This window comes from Balearica regulorum, chromosome 2 (genome assembly GCF_011004875.1).
Source record: "Balearica regulorum gibbericeps isolate bBalReg1 chromosome 2, bBalReg1.pri, whole genome shotgun sequence".
NCBI lineage: Eukaryota > Metazoa > Chordata > Aves > Gruiformes > Gruidae > Balearica > Balearica regulorum.
Window position 1 is genome coordinate 142,388,160 of NC_046185.1, and position 21,357 is coordinate 142,409,516.

The 21,357-nt window shown below is 40.1% G+C and overlaps 2 protein-coding genes across 2 annotated transcripts in view; both read left to right on the top strand.

The window, feature by feature from the left end:
* PEX1 (peroxisomal biogenesis factor 1) overlaps positions 1–21,357 on the top strand; it is a 129,900-nt gene that overhangs the window by 27,708 nt on the left and 80,835 nt on the right. The gene's annotated exons all lie outside the window — the stretch shown is intronic.
* LOC104634921 (1-aminocyclopropane-1-carboxylate synthase-like protein 1) lies at positions 5,723–20,088 on the top strand. Its single transcript, XM_075746175.1, has 14 exons — positions 5,723–6,019; positions 6,205–6,264; positions 7,714–7,784; positions 8,602–8,671; positions 8,976–9,042; positions 10,594–10,691; positions 11,404–11,481; positions 13,814–13,914; positions 15,690–15,776; positions 16,980–17,025; positions 17,618–17,759; positions 17,852–17,994; positions 18,155–18,308; positions 19,020–20,088. Exons 1-14 carry the CDS (start codon positions 5,879–5,881, stop codon positions 19,223–19,225), a joined length of 1,464 nt encoding a protein of 487 aa, XP_075602290.1. The 5' UTR covers positions 5,723–5,878; the 3' UTR covers positions 19,226–20,088.

The following is a 21,357-nucleotide window of genomic DNA, read 5'->3' on the forward strand; positions in this document are numbered from 1 at the left end:
GCAAGTTGCATTTCACCGCAACTGTATCTTCTTATCCCCATCTTTTCTTCTTGGAGGCTGTTCAAAAACATCTCTGATGTTTGGAAGCTTTCTGATATTACATCCTGAAATTATTCACAGCTACTCTCTTAGGTGAAGACTGTTAAAGAGTTGTCTTCCTCGGCTGGTACATAGATAAGCAGGTCTTGACAGAAGGGGAAAGAAGGAAGGGGCAGGGGAGGAAGAAAACTAGAGATGTTTCCCACAAGTCTACACCATCCTTTCGCAACATTTTGCCCGCACTGTGTTGGGGGGTTGGTGCTTGGTTGGTTTTTCACTAGTCTTCCTTCCTTACTATTTCCCTTCCTGAGGTAATTAGAAAATTTTTTTTTAATTTTTTTTTTTTTAATATGGTCTTTCATAGCCATTATGTGCCTTTTCACACCAGTATTGCTTTGGGCCTTTGGGCATTATTACCCTTTCTGTGATCAGATAGTATGTCCAGGCTTCCTCTGATGACTTCAGGTACGAGTACTGGCAGCCTTCCTACATGTTTGTTTATATGGTCCCACTACATGTTCCAATTTGTTATTTCATTCATTGAAATGTATCATGCTATGTCAGTAATTAGAAGAATACATCATATTGACTGTATGATTATATTGTTTACTGCTGTCTATTTGTAGTTCCTGCTCCCGGTGCTGGCAAATAACCCAAAGAATGTATAATTTGTATGTTTATTCTTGCAGCCTGGTATACACTACAAGCCCTGTATACACTACAAGCCTTGCTAGACTACAAGTCTTTGCTCGTAGCAGTTAATACCCTGGATTTTTTCATTTCTGCTGAGCTACTGCTTTTTACTCATGCTTAACTCTTGCTTCAGTAGGTTTTGAAACTGAAAATCCCTGTTGCATTACTATAAAGGTCTACTGTTGTCAATACCACTAGGACATTAACGTTATACTTACTTTTTGAAAGTGTATTTATGTGTGTTTAGCATCAGAGCCGTGTCCTAGATGACCTCTAACCTTGAGTTCGTATTTCTTATATAATAGTGGCATTTGTTTCCTTGTTCACCTTGTTTTAAAGGGCTGCAGAGGTGAATATGAATAGGGGTTGAATAGATAAGCAATTTGCTGCAAAGGAGCAAGTCATTCCCTGTCACACGCTCCACGTAACTCACATTTACACTGGTAAATATAAAGCACTTTGAAGTAACTTAGCTTTTACTGGAAGAGGACCAAAAAACATGGATATTGTTAATGAAGTGCTGCAGCGGCTGACAAGCCATAACTAGTTACTCTGCTTTGTTTATGTGTCAAAACTCAAAACTTTGTGGGTTTTTTTTTTATTTCCTTTTCCAGGTCCAGTAGTTCATTTTTGGCATTTCTGGCCTTCAGGATATAATTTATTTGTTTATTAGTTTCTTGTAATCTTTTTTCCAATGATTATTCATCCAGTGCCATTCTGAGCTCATCCAAAATATTTTTCTTCTCTTCCTTGAGCTTCAAATTCCAAACAGTTTTCATCTCTAACCTAAGGAAATGTTATATTATCTTCTATTCAAATACTTGCATTTGAAACTTCAGCCCAGTTAACTTCATTGATTAGTTCCTGTAGTTTCTCAGGTAGCTCTAGGAGCTTTTCACTTACTCTTCTACCTACCAACTTATGATTATTCAGTTAAAGGTTCTGTTCTACAACTAGCACTTCTATAAGAAGATGGTCTAGCTCTTTCCTTGCCATAATTGTTTGAAGTACGTTGCAGTTTATTACAGCTTTTCTGTTTCGTAAAGAAATTTTCAACTATTACAAAAATAGCCAGATTAGCCCAAATTAGTAGTAGCATCTCTTCTTTAGCTTATGTCTAGATAATGGATCGGCCAGATGCATTAAAAAGGGAAATGATTTAACCTTCCTGTTAACGATAATCTCAAATGATGGACTGATTCTTAAATCTGAAAGGACCAGTCAGAGGACTATCAACAAAGACAGTACAGTAATCTGTATTCCCATTTGGAATCATTTATTCAGAATACTATATTTCAGTGCCGAGTACTATATTGTAAAGCTAAAAAGGAAAGCATGCTTGCATTAGGCTGTATGTCGAGGTCATATCAGTCCTCAACCAAAATGAGGTACTATGCTGTCACAGAAAATGTTCTTAAAACCCAGGAAGCCTAGGTTCCAAATCTGTTTTCCAAATCTGTGCTCTTCCTTTCTACATGTAAGGGATTTCACCAGTGTGCTGAACTAACTGCTGTTGTGTGCACGTATATACACGTACACACACACCCCCCTATATAGATAACCTTGACTATTGCCGTGGGTAGTATGATTTGATCCAAGAAAGTAGGTCACTATTAATAACTAGGTGCTGTTAGGTGATCTTCGGTTATATTAACATCTCAACAGATAGCAAAGTATCTAAATGAAGCCTAGAAGATCAGTTACCCAGGCACGTAAGTCCAATGTACAGGGAGCATAAAGCCTATAGCTAATGGGAGGATAATCCCTTCTGTACAAGCACTGTGCAAGAAACGTCAGCTAGCCTGCAGAGGCTCTTTTCACAAGACCCGGCATTAAGAAGTATGCCAAGAGTGAAAAGGGACCAATAACAAAGTTTTCCAGTCTCCTCCATCGAGTCAAGAACTAAGTAAACTCTGTGTGAGCCAGAAACCCAAACCCAGACAAATTCTGTGCCTCCCTACCAGCTCATCTGCCATCCCTGCCTGCCTTCGGTGATGCTGATGTCAGGTTTTCTGGGTACGTATCACAGGCCGTGTAAAAGGTTGATAACCTGGGGTAGCTGTTTCCTTTCACTCCTGTTGTCACCAACATTGTCAGCTGTCACTGACCTTTTCCCAATTGCCAACCAGTCTTTCCTCGTAGTCGAGGGACTTCTGAAGAAACAAGTGTTAAATATAGATGTAAACACTTACCTTGTTTCTAACAAGCAAGGGATTATTGCACTTTACTAAAGGGAACTCCATTTCCACTGCTGTCCCATAATTTTTTCTTTAAAAATGTTTAGGCAGCTTTTACTCTAAGAGCGATTTATGTCCAAAGCTGTCTTCTTACAGCTATGACGCTGATAAATTTTCAAATACTGCCTTGGAAAAACGTACCTGTTTTGAAGTGTTACACAATTCCGGATTGAATCTGCTGGTGACTGGAAAAAGTTTCTGGGAAAAAAAAAAAAGAGATAGTGGGTCAATTCTGCTAAATGCTGGTTTATTCAGTGCAGTCAACTCTACTGAAAGGCTCATATGTCTGAATGTGGAGGGAATTTGGTAATTCCTAATAATCAAAATCTGCCTGATTTGCTTTTCCAAGAACTGGGGACATTGAATACCAGGCAGTGTGTTAGGTCCTTTTACTGTTAACGCTATTCTGCCGTAAATCACTGTTGTTTGTTCGGGAAACAAATTTTCTGTTGTACAGTAAAAATGTCACAAGGTATTTATAGTATAGCTTCTGCTTCTTAAGGAATCAAACTTTGTTCCATTTCCAAGGAGAAAAAATGCAAAGGATTTCCTAACCCATTAGGAATGAAATTAAAAAGATAAGCAATGTCTGCTGAGGCTTAGATTACATTAGCCTTATGTTTCATAATAGATGTCACCAGCTAGAACTCTGCCTGACAAGATACAGCCTGGTTAAAACACATAAATTTCATGATTTACATTAGGTTTGAAAAGTACTTTGGCTTTTAGTTCACCCACAGAAGTCTAAATTTTGTGTGGACCAATCTACATTTAATGTCATACAGGGAGATTCTCCCTCCCCCTCTTCTGGCAATGAGGAAGCAAAGTAAATTTTTCCAGCCCGAAAGCAAACAAATCTTTTAAAATACAGTTTCAAAATAAAAACATTGTATGATTTATTTTTTCCACAAGATATTTCACGCGAATTAACTGAGGTGTGTTTGCGTATGCGTGTGTGTATACATATATATATATAAAAAAAAATATGAAACTATATAGTTGGGTTTTTAATATTGTGAATCCAATTTATCATTTTACTTGTTGCCTAATTTATGTCATAACTCCTAGTTATTATGAAAATAGTAAAATACATACATGCTGTATTATTGCATGAGGAGCTGACTGCTTATTATTTAATACCTCCTAAGCTCATATAGTAGGGTGGGAGTGAAGCCTATTTTCCATAAAATCGTAAGCAATGAAGGAACTTGGAAGAGACCAGAAGCAGAATGGAATTTCTTGCATGAGTTAGGCTGGTATTTGCAGCATTAACCCCATGGAATGAAGCTCGGAGACACAACTAGTATTTGTCAACGTCATTTAACAGGTAGGAATTCGCTGTGCTCTCTCAGACATCATTCAGGAATAACCCATTTACAGCTGCCACTTGAGAATCTCAGCCGGGGGGCTAAGGGGCTTGGCAGAGGTCTTTCAAATCAGCGCTCCTTCAGTTACATTTCATTACAGGGGTCTGTAGAGTCTCTGTTGCACTCAAAATGCCCTCTCTTAACAGCGGGCCATCTGTGTTAGCATGACCTTGGCATCAGAGAGAAATGTGGGTTAAGTGAAATATTTTGCATTGGAAGCACAAGGGAGATGGCAACTTGATCATGATGATGATGATGTGTTTGACTTTGGTGCAAGCTGTTGTAATACATAATAAGTTTAGGATTTATTAACTAATATCCGTTTTGTCTTAGGTGCAAATTTTGAGCCATTACTTCTATAATCTGTTTTAGTTTTTTAGCAACTCATATATCAGATTATTTCCCTCTTTGATTAGCAGATGCACAATAGGATTGGAATGGTACAAATCTTGCTTTAAGGCTCAGTTGCTTTAGTTATCCCATTTCTAAAGTAGGCCAAAGTGTAATAATCTGTCATAGTTACATTGAAATGACAATCCATTGCTGAAGGTTCGGTGTGTTGTTCCAATAACACAGCAGAGACATCTAGGATAAAATACTTTCAGATGCTTAGATAGTGGCTGGTAGAGAAACGTTAAATCAGTTTACTGGTATTCAGGTCACAAGTGTAAGTCAGGCTAATAGAAATGAAGTGTGAAAAATTCTTCCTCCGTATCCTCTAGCAGCTGGTGGAGCTTTCGTAAGCCTCCCAAGTACGCGGCCTTCCTGTAACGTTGTACAGCGGCGGCGTATCAGCTGCTATTAGATAACCAGGGTAGATTTTGTATCTTTTAGCAATGCTGTCGCATGCTAGGCTCCAAAAATCTTTAATAGCTTGAATTAGTTGCAATGATTGAGTGAAGAACGATATCACATGGAAAAGGTCGCTTTGGGACTCCTACGTACAAAAAGACGACCTCCTTTTTCTTGTTTACATAAAACCAGCTCTTAAAAATCTACAGTAACGATTATGAGCCGCCTTAGCACAGCCGTAACACGGTACGGATCTTGCGGAGAGCCAGTGGATAAGCAGACGCTGACATTAGGTTTTGGTACATCAAAAGTTATTCAGGTCATACAGCTGCCGGGCGATTTTTGCTGCACAACTATTTCAGCGTTTGCCAAGAGTTAACTCCTGGTCCATTTGCTAACGCTCGTTTTTCCAGGCGCTAAAAACCCGCCAGTTTGAACCCGGAGTTTGTTTCCCCGTGCAGGTGACGGCTCAGCGCGGCGCAGGGCAGCGCTCCCAGGCCGCCCGCCCCGGAAAACGCTCCAAACCCGCAGCAGCCGAGGGGCGCGTCGCTCCCCCCCCCCCCCCCCCCCCCCACGCCGCCCCGGCGCGACCCGGCACACGCGGGTCCCCTCTCCCGCCCCTGGCGGCGGAGCCTGGGGCCGGGCGGGCCGGCGGGGGCCGGCGGCAGCGGGAAGGGGCCCTTCCCGCCGGATTCCTGCGGATCCCGGGGCGGGCGGAGGGCGGGCCGGTCCCGGCCCCCGCGGCGGAGGATGAGCGGCGGCTGCGGCGGGTCCCCGGCCCCGGCGCTGTCGGCCCGCGGCGACCGCATCGCCGGCGGCGCCCCGGGGCTGCTGGACGCCGGCTTCGCCCTCTACGTCGCCGACCCTTTCGATCGGGAGCTCAATCCGCAGGTGCGGGGAGCGGCCGGGCCCGGGGCTGCCTCCCGGAAAGCTGCCGGCCGCCCGGTAGCCCTGGGCGCGCTTCGGTGGGCTCGCAAAGCCCCGCTCGATACTGCACATGTAGCGACGCGGACTGAGAGCCCGGCCGGTGCTTTCCTCCTCCTGCGGTGTCGTTTAATAACTGCCGTCTCTTCCAGGGCATCCTGAATTTGGGCACAACTGAGAACAAGCTTTGCTTTGACTTAATAGAGGAGAGAGTAAGTGTTGCTGTCTTCTGACTAACTGGGACTGAACCGCCAGTTTGTCTTTGTCTTTGATGAGTTTGACGTTTCTGATGAACAATTTAGCAGAGGAAAAGTACCATACAGGGTGGGATACTGCCGGCACCGTGACTAACAGCTTTCACAAAGCAGCATACGTTGTATGTTTCTATGTACTGCTCCAACTGCACACCAGGAAATAATTTGCTAAGTAATATTTACACTGAAAACTCGCCTCTGACTGAAAACTAGAATAGTTTTGGTTTTGCTTAAACTTCATTCACATTTGATTGAAGTCCAAACAGAACTGATAGAAGGATCTGATCTGGTTCAGCAGAAAATACTGCTTTAGAATGGTAGCTTTCAGGAAGAAGTGTATTTTCTGAGGGGAAAATCATGGCCCGATAAGACACTTATTTTTCCAATGGCAAAGCCACAACTTTGCCTGAAAATGCTCCATACATGAAATTCAGACTTTGAGCAAAATGAAAGCTGCAACCTAAATGTTATGCTGCTGCGCACCGCAGTAAGAGCCAGTCTCTGAAACACAATTATGGGGAAATTGCATATTCTTTAAAGGAGGTGTTTTCCCCAGATTTGATAATTCTAGCTGATCTGCTGGAGAGCATGGGGTTCTGGCTTGTGTGTTAGCAAAGCGAAGATCTAGTTGCCCGGCCGGCTTCGGCTGCTTGCAAATTCCCTCCTGCTGCTTCCTGCTTACGTGAGGTGATGAGTTTGCAGCAGTGCAACTGCTGGTGCGTTTGCAGTGCTGGTGATGGAGGGTTGGGCATCAACTCAACGTGCAGATTGGTTAGCTGATGAGTTGGCAGTGCTGGCAGCCAGAGAGGGTTTTTTTTTTTTCTTTTTTTTTTTTTTTTTAAATCTGAGAAATAACCCAATATAGATGCCACAAGGAATATGGGACAGAGCCACTTTTCAGGCGGGACACCTGCTTTGAGAGCAGGAAAGCCCCTGCTGATAACACAGCTGGGTTTATTCTCTAACAGACGGGGTTGCCGTCACTTTTCTTCTGTTGGTTGAGAAGCTCATCAAAGTTGACGTGAATTAAAAGCTGATATCTTAAATATTGCGATAATTGTTTTGAGTTTTCTTATATCTTAGAAATGGCCGCATAATCTCTTAGGTACAGCGGGGACATTTTTCCTCAATATGTTGCTCACAACTTGTTTTAATATATGACAGAACAATCCAATAAATAATTCTTTCATTATTTTCTTCATTTTGATGATGTTTTAATGTCATTTTCTAATATCTTAAAATCTAAAACAGAGAAGTGCAAAGTATAAACATAATTGTAGTTCATGAATTTTTATATTCTCCATTTCCTTAATGTTGCTGGATATTTTTTTAAAATGCATATGCTACAGCAGAACAGAAACTCCCAAGAAGGCTGTGTTCTACACTATCTCTCTTTCATGTCACTAGCTCACAAGACCTGACATGAATTATCTGGAGCCTAATCTTTTCCAGTATTCTGATACGCAAGGTATTAGAAGGTGAGAAGTTCATTTTCCCACTATTTGTGTTGCTCATGGTCAGTGCTCGTCATGGCTCCTGTGGAGCTGGGTGGGGTTTCCTTCCTCTGGTGAGCAAAAGGGTAGGTGTGTTACTGCTGCCCGCATGCTGGCAGCTCTTCTGTTCCTCTGCAGGAGTTACTTCTCCGTTTTTTTGTTCTGTTTTTTTTTTTTCCCCACCCCATGTGCCACAAAGACCCGGAATGCCAGAGGTCAACGATCCCGGGGCTTGTTGGCAAACAAGAGAGCATCTATCGCTGTGGTGAATCATACTGATGTGACCAGTCACTTCTGGAATGATTCATTCTAGTCTCCGAGGGGGATAAACAGAAACTGGGGACTGTGAAGAGTAGAGGGGAAATACTGGGTCCCTGAAGATGGATAGGAACTCCACCATCACCTTCACTCAGGCTGAAAGCCTGTCTTGCTCTAAAGAATTGTTGTTGACTCAGGTGTCACTGTTTGTGATACCCAAATTCTTGTTCTTTCTCCAAAACCAGATCTCACTCGGGCTCAAAGATGCTTCTTTATTTTCTCATTTTTCTAGGGCTGAGTCACAGTCACTGTTACTCATACTAACAGATGGGTTCTGTGTGCTTCTGTCTCACAAAATGTAGCACACTGGGTATCTGAAGAAATTATATTATTTAATCAAAATCTTCAAAGCTTTCATAACAGAATGAATTATGCATTTGTTCTGGTTTTGCTAAGCTTCATTCTTCTGTGTGTATTTTGTGATATTTTTTTTTCCCTGAAAAATACATGATTGCATAGTTGATTTTTTAATTCTGTGTTTTAGCTTCAGAGAAGAAATTGCCAAATTTCTAACTGACTATGCCAGAGCTGCAGAAGCACTGAATCCGGAACATGTAAGACAAGTGCTTTATCTTTGCATTTTATTTTTCTTAAACTGATAAAGATGAGTAAATCTGAACACAAATGTCAGCAAGATACTACAGGAGGGATATATGCCAGATTTGCAGAAGTCTTAGTAGTGTTAATTTTCCATTTGAAAAAGTGGGCAATGTGTAACATTCAAAGACTTGGTGTTCTAGGTGTAGCAGTGTGGCTTTTTCACTCTTTGTTTTTTTTTTTTAAATTTAAACTAGACAAGGGCTGATATTTCTGCTAAATATTTCATTGCTAAGTGAACGTTTGTGTTACTTCTTTCAGATAACTGTTATGAATGGTTGTTGTGCTGTTTTTGCTACTCTGTCAACTGTATTATGTGACCCTGGTGGTGAGTAAAAACTTGATTATTTTACTTAAAAACATTTGTTAGCAGTGAATATAATTGTATTGTGACTTCTGACAGCCTCCTGTTATTCTAACAACGGCCTGAATGAAGCAAGGCATGCTATTTTTTTCTCACTGTCAGAGTGTCTTTGAAATAATGCCTCTAGTTCTAGAATGGTGGAAAACGTTTGAGGTATCAGCAGGCCCACTCGCTTTCTGGAATGCAATCTTTAGTTTTTTAAGAGCGTTATAGGAAGAGGAGAAGGGTACCGAGAGGATGCTGTGTATTTGGAAAAGTTAGGAGAAAAAGAGGTGGGAACCATGGTGGAAGCTGGAGGGAGCAGGCACACAGGTGTCCACAGGAGGTAGAATGGGTTTAAACCTGGGACCCAGACAAAATTTGGGTAATTGCGTAAGGAAAACACGTCGAAGGAATTTGGGACAGGGGAATGGAGCTGCAGCAAAAGAGGGATTCCCAGTCAAACAAGAGTGGTGGTGAGGAGGAAGCAGAGGTGGGAGTGCAAAGCAGGAGCGGAGTCCTGGGAAATAATCTGCTGGCAGCAGAAGTAGAAAGTAGGAGGAAAAAGAGAGCTCAGCAAGGGAAAATGGTTTCCTTTCTGGTTGGGAATGAGGAAAGCAGAGTAGGTGTGCAGTACTGCGGAGAATGGGGAAATCCACAAAGACCTGCCAGGGAGGGAAGGCAAGCAGGACGACTTAGGTGGCCTCCCGTGCAGGAGGCTGTGCCGCACCCATAGCACCCTGTTACTGGCACCGAGAGCCCTTGGGAGGAGGGTGGAGTGATGTAGAGTAACACGGTGCAATGACTTCAGCATGAAGGTGGCAAAAAAGTGCTGTGAAACCAATAAATTTTGTTTAGCTTTAAATGATCATGTTTACTACTTGCATCCATGTCTATCTTACTATGTACACATTTCATTGTATTTGCACCATTTTAACAGGAACTCTTCTGCTTGAATACTGACAGGCTCCTTTTTGCCCCTTGGTTTAGGTAGGAAGCCCACTCCATCCCCTCTGAAGCCCTGTCACGCAGGGCTGGTGCAGTAGCCCCAGGAGAACACCAGCCTGGGGCTACTTCACAGCAAAAAAATGAGGGGAGGAACAAGTTCCACAGTGCTGTAGGCTCCCTGGCTGCGAGATAGCGCCTTGGCAACCGGAAAGAAGTAGCTGAGGTGTGCAGCAGTTCCTGATGAAAAATTGATAGTAACAGCGCATTAGCAAAACATTAAGAGCAAGATCATTATTTGTCATTATTATTTAAATACATAAAGAAAACAAGTAGCTGATCAGGTCCATTCCCTTTTACTGAAAATATACACGATTGCCAAATCTGCTATTGCAAATGCTAAGAAGGATATGGGGAAAGAATTCAGGTTGATTGACATATGCTAAATTTTCAGTTTTGTTTAAATATTGATTTAGGCCACAGTGAAGGCTTTGAAATTAAATCAGATGTCAAATTCTTAGACTGTCAGATTAGAGTATACCAAAATAATTGCTCATGAGGAATGTTTGTTTCATTTTTTAATGTTTTCAGATGGATATCTTATTCCAGCTCCATACTATGGCGGTATAAATTCAAAAACATGGCTATACGGCGGAATACAACCTGTTCACGTGCCCTTGTTCAGTGAGGTAAAGTTTTAGCTATGCTGTGCACGTACATTAACAGACATTTCACAGGGAACAACCAAAGAAACCTGAAAATGCAAACCAAGTCCAAGTGAAGAGATGGGATCCGTCTAGCACTTTTAGAGACAGCCTGTCTCTTCCTCAGGCTGCAGCATGACAGGAGGCTGGTGTCATCAGATGTGTAGGATTACGTTTGTTCTGTGCAGACGCCGTTCTGCACTGACATGCCAAATTATAATTTGCCAGCTCTAAGTCTGTCACTCCTACTATGAGGAAATTTGGTTTGCATATTTTTTCCCCTTAAGCACTGAAAGGTGTTTGAAAGCTCGGTAATCTGTGAGGCAGGTCGAAGGAGGGTAGCATCTTTTGTAAGACCAAATGATACAGTCATTTTCACCATGAAAAGTCATCTTTTAAGTACAAAAGTTCTTCTGTAAGTCATTGATAGTATAGTCTTGGATAAGGGCAACATTTTAAAGCGAAATAGTTGAGTTATGTAGAAAAGACTGATCTTAGTTTCAGATTCTGAGGTGATAATAGTATTGTTTTTGGACTGCTGTTTTCCCTCCTTGAACTAGTGCCATGAGAAACTTCTTTTGTTTAACTTTTTGGTTTTTTAAAAGCCAGTAGCAATTGTATTTTCACTAGGTGGGAGTGTTTCTTCACTGTCTTCTTTTTTGTTTTTTTATTCTTGCTGATTTTTTTCCTTCTGTAGGTGACTGATGAAGAAAGTCACCCTTTCCAGTTAACAGCTGAAAAATTAGAAGCTGCGTTACAGAGAGCTAAAAAGCAGGTATCAATAACATTGATTTCCAGTTTTTCTGTTTTCCTAGTCATTTTGTAAGCAGAGTATGTTCTCAGCATCGGACCATTTGTACAGTTTCATCTGTGCAGATTTTCAGTCTTGTGACTGAGTAGGGTCCAACTCTGGCAACAGGAGTCAAACATATTTTATAATCTGGGCACTGTAACAAAATGCACAGAAAGTCCCTGACTCTAGTTTACAAAGAACAGGTCTTAACTTGTCTTTCAAGACCAAGTTTCTTTCTCTGTAGATTTTAATGGAATTTGAAGTGTTGTAAACAAGCTGTTGTTCTGACCCTCAGAAGAGAGAATCTGCTACAGTAACGACCCACTTGGTTAATTAATGAAACATGTCTAATGTGATTTTGAGGAGAGTTCTTCTGAGTTCCAGCTAACAAGGAATTGCTAGCAAACAAAAAATTACAACAGTCATTTTTCCAGAGTTTAGGAGACTTCATTAGTTCTAAATACATAGCACGTTCAGTGATTTCGTACTGTTCAGGATTGTAAAAATGAGGATATTATTTGTCCTATTGTGTATCACGTACAAGTTGGGGTTTTTTTCACATTCTTCTCTGTCTTTGGAACTGCTTTTCCACCCCATGGAAATGTTTGAATTTTGTGAGTGTCCACAAAATAATGCTCACCAATATTTCAGGATAAAATGTTTCCTATTTTTACTGTCTTGAGGTGCATAATGCACTCCATGGAAAATTCTAAATGCACTTAAACTTAACTGTTTGTGCTCATCCTTGAAAAGGTCCAGTGGAGGAGGCACAGGCTGAATAGTAAAACATTTTACTGAAGATGTGGTGGCGATGGTAGTGATGTTTCAAAACTTGAAGCAAGATAGACATCTTCTGTCCTCTTCCAGGGTAGAAAATGAGGTTTAACAACAGATAAAGCGTATAGTTACAAGGAAGGTCACTTACAGAGGTCAGTTATAAGTAAGGTCACATATAAAGAAGCGGGTATTTGGATACACACAAATGCATAACACTTTTTTATAGATATGTTGAAGCTGTCCTACTTAGCTAATTGCTTGATCAGCATGGTGCCTATGTTTAGACACCATCTGTATGTCTGTGTCATCTGTCTGTGCCTTTGCCAGCCCGTGCGAGCCCGAGCATTCCGGCACTTCGCACTGGATCCTAGCAGCGGGAGGCAGCTAGCATCCCTGCTGCCTTACCGTGGCTGGCAGGGCATGAACTGCCTGGACACGGCGCTGGAGCACAGACTGGATTAACTCTTTAGAGATCTGTGGGTGTTTGTCAGCCTTCTAGAGCTGAAACAGTTCTCACGAGTAAGACGACAAACATCTGCTTTGGATACATGTGATATCATAAATAGCTGGAGAAACTAGACTAGAACAGCGGTTGAGAAACTGCCGCCCCACAGCAGCTGTTCCTATGAGCAATAACGCCTCACTCAGCATCATCTGCTTAGCACACGTCAGATGTCAAATACTATATCATGCAAGGAATACTTGTGGAACAGCTGTTTGTGCATGGTATTTGTATCTTGTCTTGTTTCCAGGTAATTCAGCTGGAATCACAGGCTGAAAGTTCGTTTCTTGTGAAGTTCTTGCTCACAGCACCCATTAATGTCCAAACAAGTGGCACATGGCAGGGAAAGCAAATATCAGGGCTTCCTCATCACTGATCTTGATTTCCTGGAGTTCCTTTTCCTTGGGAGTTGGTCTTTGCAAATAGGAGGAGGCTTGGGTGGAGTGAGAATTTGCAGTGGATGAGGTTTTCGAAAAACAGAAATTCTACACTGTTGATAAATATGAGTAAAAAAGTAATTATTTGCCCAAGTGCATCTCATAGAACACCAAGTAATTCAGTTTTCAGTCTTTTGCAGATTCTATTACTTGTTTAAAGAAACAAGCACCATTGAAAAATTAATTACGTGGCAGTTTATTAGATGTCAAAGTCTGATTTCTGTTCGGCTTTCCCATGTTTATGCAGAGTAACTTTGCTCAGTCCTGGGAAATTATTTTGGAAGTATGCCTGAAGAACCAGTATTAATCCCTACAGCACCATAATCTTGCCTGTTGATATCAACGGGTGTTTCAAATCCTAACCTGATTTTCATTTACTAACAAACTATTTAGTATATTTTTTCAGGTGGTATTGGATAAATTATGAAACAAGGTCAGTAGCCAGAATCTTAGTCTGTATAGTAATTGTAGTATGTAATTAAATAATTTTCAAAAGCTAGCTTTTCACTGAAGGGTTCCCAGACTTCCTTGCTGCATCCTTACTAGTCATTAGTTTGACGTTGTTGGTGTCTCCAACTATCAGTTTTTCTTTTTCCAGGGCATCCGAGTCAGAGCATTAATCCTGATCAACCCCCACAACCCATTAGGGGACATTTACCCAGCACAGTTACTGAGAGAATGTCTAGAGTTTGCACACAGGTTAGAGCCCTAGCGCTATTTGTTCGGTATTTCATTTTCTGTTGATGCACTGTAGCAGTGATGAAAAATCACCTTTGGTGATCACCTGTTCTTTGCTTGTACGGGTTGGGAGAAGGTAATGGACCGGGTTCTGATCATGCTTCTTGTGTAACTATCCTTTTCGCTTGGCCTTTCTGGGAGCACTGGTATAAATTGCTTAACCTGGGATCCAACATTGTCTTTCTGAATGAAATACTGTTGGGATTTTTTTTTTCTTTTATGTGTGGTTTAAACTTACAAAGCTTTTTATTTGCCTAACACTGTTTCTTTTTTAATCTGCTTTGATGCATGGCTCAGCAAAAATGACTGCTGGTGATTCCCAGTCTTTAGCAGTAGTAGGAAACATGGCCAGCACCATCATTTGAAACATCATCAAAATAAGAAAAACTTAACATTTGATATTGGGGGAAAGTAATTGATTTGGCAAGGAGCAAGTCAATGGTCTGAAGTTTTGTAGCATCTTTTATACCTACTTCGCTCAAGACGTGCAAGCAATTCACTTCCCCTCAGAGGAAGATATTTCTGAAATGTCTCATCCCCATTCCACTTCTTTTCTTCTTACCCAGCTCAGAGTTCATGTTCTAAGCTCTTAACAGTCTCCTGAATCCCTTGGGTACTGATAGAGAAAAAACACTTCCTTTTGAAAAGCATCTTCTTTTTTTTTTTCTTCTTTTTTTTTCTTTTTTTTTTTTTTAGGTAGATATGTATTCCTTTATTATTTCAGTGATGACTGCAAAACCCTGTACACATTTTGAAAGCGAGCAATATTTAGTTTCTGACAATCTTAAATAGAGTAAGTTGGTATTAATTGTTCATTAATTACCAAAAATTACAGCTGGTTTATTTAATTTTGAAATGGAATAACACAACATTCCAGCATTTTTGGCATGATTTTCTGTCAATGGAAACAGCAGTTGAGATTAGTAGAATTCAATGTACTACTTCCAGTTACTAAGTTTTTAAAAAGGCAAATGTGTCTTTTCTCAGCATACCCCATGCATTTCAGGATGCAACCAACTTAAGCTGGTACTAAAATAATGTTAGAGGATAAGGATTAGAAACAATAACTTTATTTTCAATGTAAAAACTGTTCTGAAACCAAACTTCCTTTTAAAAAAAATTACAGAAGTCAGCAGTCAAACTAAATGAGGTTTTCTATGAAGAGAGTACCTGCACTAGTTGAATGTTGAAAACCATTCTGGAATTTTTATCAATATTTCTAAATATGCGCGTGGTTTGTTGGTATCAGGTATGATAACATCGCTTTCTGCTTACTGTGGCTTTCACAGCAAGAGTGTATTAGAGAGCTATCATAGGTGCATGTTTGAAGACCTAACATCTGCATTTGGCTTCAAATCTCACTGAAGAAATCCTGAGGGACAAAGAAGTTTATGATATGCTGTTGTGTTCATTTTAAACTTTAAATAAGAGCTGGGTGGGACCATACATATTCCTGAAAACCATTGAAGTGAGCATGCAGTTGGATTTTGTTTCAGATATATGGAATGTTATTGCTGCTGAGAAATACAGAATATTTATAAACAGAAGTTGGCGACGCACAAGTGCTCACAGTATGCCTTGTGACCTCTGTGTAAAATTTGTAGGGGGAATATAATAGCAAATAGGCATACTTATGGATACTTTGCTATGGCAGTTGTTGAGATTATACATACATATATATATGCAAATAAATTCCTTTTAAATATGTTAATATGCCCATATTTTTCTTTACGTAGATATGAATTACACGTAATAATGGATGAAATATACATGCTGTCTGTTTATGATGATACCACCTTCACCAGTGTTCTTAGCTTAGATTGGTAAGTGTGATTTCTTAGGAAGGATTAGAAGATATTTAATCCTAAACAGAACCCACAGCAGTTTTTTAAGCTTCTGGTTAGCTAGCATAACTGGTGTCATTCAAACAAACTCACATCCAAATCTTTGCAACTATGAGACTAGTCAATACAAGAGATCTTCTTCATAGACAGCTTTAAATGCCAGGTCTCTTGCTTCCAGCTAATGCGTATGATACAGTAATAGCAATAAAAATTAGTCATGTGCCCTTAGTCATTTTTGCCACTTTGCTTTTCTTTGTTGTTCCCTGTTACACAGCCTGAGTGTAAGGTTCTCACTGTGATGGTAATGAAGTTGCCCAAGGTTGTGCAAGTTACCTGCTATAATGAATCTCCTTCCTGACTCCTATGCTGTTGGGCTCTTAGTTTCCTAACAGGTGATGAAAAAAAGAAACTTTTCAAGAATATTTAAACCTATTAGTATCTGACTAATAAAACTTCTTTCCCCAAAAGTATTTGATTGTCTTTGTATAACTGCATAAATTTCAGACCGATGGGAAATTTCCAAGTACAACCAAGCTCAGTGAAGTGACTGGGTATTGCCTCACCCATACAACATCATGAATCATAAATGAAGCCTAAAAAAATAATTTTGTTATTGTGAAAGTTCACCCAGCTCCATTAGGCTGAAGAAGGAAATTTCCAGCCTTGACCCTAATTACCCAAAGTTACACAAAGCAGAAGAAAACCAGCATCATACACTGAGGTGTATTTTGTTTAGTTGCACCTCACTGTGTAGATGCATGCCCTAAAATGTTCACTTCTCCCTTCCCTAGCCTGAAATGCAGCTCAGTTGAGCAAACAGTTCTTCTCCATCAAGTACAAGAGCAGTTGTGCATCATTTATGGAAATGCTGCTTTTGTTTTAACATGGGGGTGATCACTAACTATGCAGTGGGAATCTGAGATTTCAAATGAACTGTTACATCCTAGTGCAGATCCTTTCTGATTTTTTTGTGTAAATCAGTCCCTGAGCACACGCTTAGGAGATCAGTGTCATAGGATAATGTTTTGTTAAAAGATCTCTGAAAATGTCATGCCACTTCAAAGGATTATATGTCAATTTTACTAAAAAATTACTACAGTTTTACAAATGTAAACATTTTTGTAACCTGCCTGACTTGTTCCTCTATAGCAACAGTTCTTGTCTTCCTCTTTTCTCATTCAGTTTACCAGATCCAGAACGGACACATTTTATGTGGGGTTTTAGCAAGGTAGGTCAAAATACTATGTTTGTGTTTTAATTTAAGATAGGTTTCCACAAAAATTAGTTGGGCTATTCTGACATAATTTGTGGTATAGCTGCCAGACTGAGTTTCTCTTTCTTTTATGAATTTATTTTCTTCTTTAGTAGTGTAAAATTTGTTAAAGTTCAGAGTTTAATTTGGGATCTACTTAACAGCAACGGTAGATGCATATGTATTAAAGGAATTGAAGGACATAAGCACATTTCAGATCTGTAGCATTTTGCCTTTTCTTTTCTTGGAGGGCACAGTCAACTGATGACTGCTTGGAAACAATAGTGGGGTATATTGGGGACAGCCCAAGGGGAAGAGCCAAGCATGGTTTCAGTTGTCGGTCTGTAAAGCAATCCTGTTAAAGCCACTGACCTCCCTGGCACAGGGTTGTTTAGAAGTTGCTGGCTGGTTTTTATCACGCTTGGGACTCCATTTATCAGTATTGAGAATTTACTCCAGAAGGTTGTTGTTTTTTTCCTATGCGTCACAGTGACTCTAGACTTGGTGGCTTGCCAAAGCACAAACATAAAGTAAAAATTGTGCCTCTCTCTTCTTTTTGTCCTCAAAGGATTTTGGTATGAGCGGTATCAGAGTTGGAGTATTGTACACCAGAAATCATGAAATTCAGAAAGCTGTGAATCAACTGGCTGTCTTCCATAGCTGTCCTGGACCTGTTCAGCATGTTCTCAGTCAGTTCCTTAGGGACAGAGGTTAGCCATGCTAGAAGTGTTTCCATTGAACCATTTTATTTTTCCATTGGAGGTGGAAATAAAACAGAATTATATTTTTCTTGCTTTGATAGATTGGTTGGACAATGTGTTTTTTCCTACCAACAAAAAGCGACTTAAAGAAGCACAGAATATTCTTGTGGATGGGCTTGCAGATGTTGGAATACCCGTGCTCAAAAGTTCAGGAGGACTCTATGTGTGGGCAGACTTCAGAAAAGTATGTAGGAAGTTTGAAAAGGGATGGGAATATATAAGTTGGAAGTGTAAAAATTACTTGTGCATGTTGTTACACGCTTTAGTATCAGGTCCTGGAAGTTTGTTTCAATGAATTTATGCACTTGTTCAACCTTTAATAAAAAAATATTTTCTTCTTTTAGTTCTTAAGATCACAGACATTTGAAGCCGAACTTGAATTATGGCAGAAGCTCCTTGATGAAAAACTCCTGATTAGTCCTGGAAAAGCTTTTTATTGTTATGAACCTGGGTGGTTTAGACTGGTTTTCTCCGATTCTGTAGATAAGATTTTATTGTGTAAGTGGGTTTTACTTCTAATATGGCATGTAGTAGCACACAAGTTTTAAGAAACATTAACATTATAAACAATGAGTTCAAACCTAATTATTTTCTCTCAGCTTCTGAGGGGCATTTTTAGAGTTTGTATGAGCTGAGAGATATTAGATTGGCCCAGAGCATCGGTTACAAAGCACTTATGTTGGATTATGTTAAACCTCTAAAGCTTTCAGAATTTAATTTTAAAATTTATTTTTACTCTATCAGAAGTAAGGAACCAAATTTTATGTGAAAGGATTTTTACTCTTTCAAATTATGCTTTGTAACATGTGGGAATTCCCCACCATCCCTCATTTTTATGTGGCTCATGTTGGATATGAAAAATGTAGCCCTCTCTCATGCTGTAAAATACTTAACCTTGAGTGAATGCTTTCTATTGTTGGCAAAGGGGACATTTGTGATGTAATGGGAGCATATAGCGTCAGAGAAAAATGTAGATTGAAAGGGAACTCTTGGGTCACCTAGTACAACTTCCAGCTCAGGGCAGGGCCAGTCCCTAAGTCAGAGAACAGGTTGCTTGGGGCCTTGTTCAGTAAGTTTTGAGGCTGTCTCAAGATGGAGATTTACGCAACCTCCCTGAGGAACCCGTTTCCATGCTTAATCACTCTCATGGTGAATTTTTTTTTTGCTATACATCCAGTCAGTATTTCCCTCTGTATTTCCTTTCTACAGGTATTCAGCGACTTGAGCAAGTGTTGCACAGTTACACTGCTGAACCAGTCACAAACAACACATCTTCTACTGCAGATGCTTTATGCAATCCAGAAAAAAATTCTTCAGGCAAGCCTTCAGACACACCAGAAAAAGATTCTTCAGTCAAACCTTCAGATGCACCAGGAACAGATGTCTCCCAGCGAAAAAATATACTTGTTTATTAAAATCATATATGCATTTAATGACTTGATATGATTTAACATGCTTATGTTTACTAAAGGTGTATATAAACATATATATTGTCTGTAACCTTGGATAACACTCTCACATAGCTGTGATCTGGCATTAATAATCTTGCAAGTGGACTTGCTAAAGCTGAATTTAAAGGAAAATGGACCTCCTGGATATTGCGTAAATTAGCCCCTGTTAAGCACAGCACTCAGGTTTACTCCATTTCAGGTGTGCTATGTGTCAGTAAAACCAGTCAGTCTTAATATATACTTGCTCAGTTGTTGAATTATGAAATTTTGAAAACACTGGTAAAATGGTTGTTTACTATATTACTATATATTACGGACTGTATATATTAATCAGAATACTGAAAGGACTGAATCAGGTGATACTCATATTTTGCTGAACTTTTGTAACGGGCAAAATGTTTTTGCATATTCACGAGATCTCTCTAAACATATATATCTCAAACATTTTATACATCTTTCTGTATATTCATGCTAAGTGAGCACTTTCTGAGAAAGCATTTAGATTTTTGGATTCTGGATTCCCTTTCAGATTATTTCTGTGTGCCTGTATTCATTAGATAGTGTTTTCATACATTAACTATAAAAAAAAACCCTTAAAGGTCTGTAATGTATACCCATTTGACAGTTGTATGGTGAATTTTTTGCTTTGTTTTTGATTTGTTGGGGTTTTTTTTTAAAGTATTTGCAGAATTAATTCATCGTTTGCTCTGTTATTTAGGTTTGGTGAGAGAAAACTAGAACTGCAAAATTAACAGACTGCTGCTGTAGAGGCTCAGAGGAGGATTGTCTTACTGTGGATCCCTAATAAACTTGGAATTTGTACTCCTGACAGTAACATGGCCTTTGACCTGTTTCTGGTGGCATTTAAACTTGGCAACCTTACACTGTTCAGGCTGATAATATAAAGATAAATAATCTGCTCTACAGCAATTTTTAAAGCTCATGGAATCATGGAATAGTTGAGGCTGGAAGGCACCTCTGGAGATCGTATAGTCCAGCATCCCTGCGTGGAGCAGGATCAGCCAGAGCAGTTTGACCAGTACTGGGTCCGGTTGGGTTTTGAGTATCTCCAAGGATGGAGACTCCATAGCCTCTCTCAGCAGCTTATTCCAGAGTTTGATCACTCTTTTTTACAAAAAAGTTTTTTCTTATATTTAAACAGAATTTCTTTTTCTCATTTCGTGCCCATTGACTCTTGTCCTGTCACTGGATAGCCAGAAGAGCCTGGGTCCATCTTCCTTACACCCTCTTCTCCAGTATTTATACACACTGATAAGATGCTCCCTGAGCCTTCTCTCTTCCAGGCTGAACAGTCCCAGCTCTCACCATTTCCTTGTATTTCAGATGCTCCAGTCCCTTAATCATTGTTGAGGCCCTTCACTGAACTTGTTCCAGTATGTCCGTGTCTTTCTTGTACTGGAGAGCCCAGAACACTGGGCCCCAGTGCTCCAGATGGGTCACACTGTGCCTGTGGTGTTTAACATACACATCTCATCTTGACAGGGAGTGAAGAGCGAAATAGCACCAACAGCAAAGAAAAATTACTAAGTAAGTTTTTCAGGCCTATAAAATCAAAGGTTGGTACTGCAGAAGACCTTCAGAAAACTTGCTGACTGCACTTGTCAGATGAAATCTACCGTAGGTAAAAGGAAAGGAAAAGTACTATGATAGGGTCTAACCATCATTACTCTTCAGTAATAATCACCATGAAACACCAGCTTGTTGTTAAGAGGAATATGAATGTGAGAAATTATTAGAGAAGAAATAGAAAAGACTTCGTAAAGTATTCTGTCATTATAAAAAAATTCCACGGTGTTCCTGCATGTGGGCTGTTGAAGGTTATGTGCAATTTAGGTCCCCTTGTATCAAGAAGGATACAGCAGAACTGGGAAAGTCAGGTTAATCTACTGAGGAGTTCTAAACACGGACCTCTGGACTACCAGAGTGTTGTGGTAAGTAACATGGTGATTGCCTGGATCTTAATAGTCTTCCTTGAGGCATTAGAAGCTGGGATTTGGCCATTATTGGAGGTGGGCTACTGCACAGAATTTAGGTTTGCCCCAATACATCTGTTCTTATGTTAATCTGGAACTGCT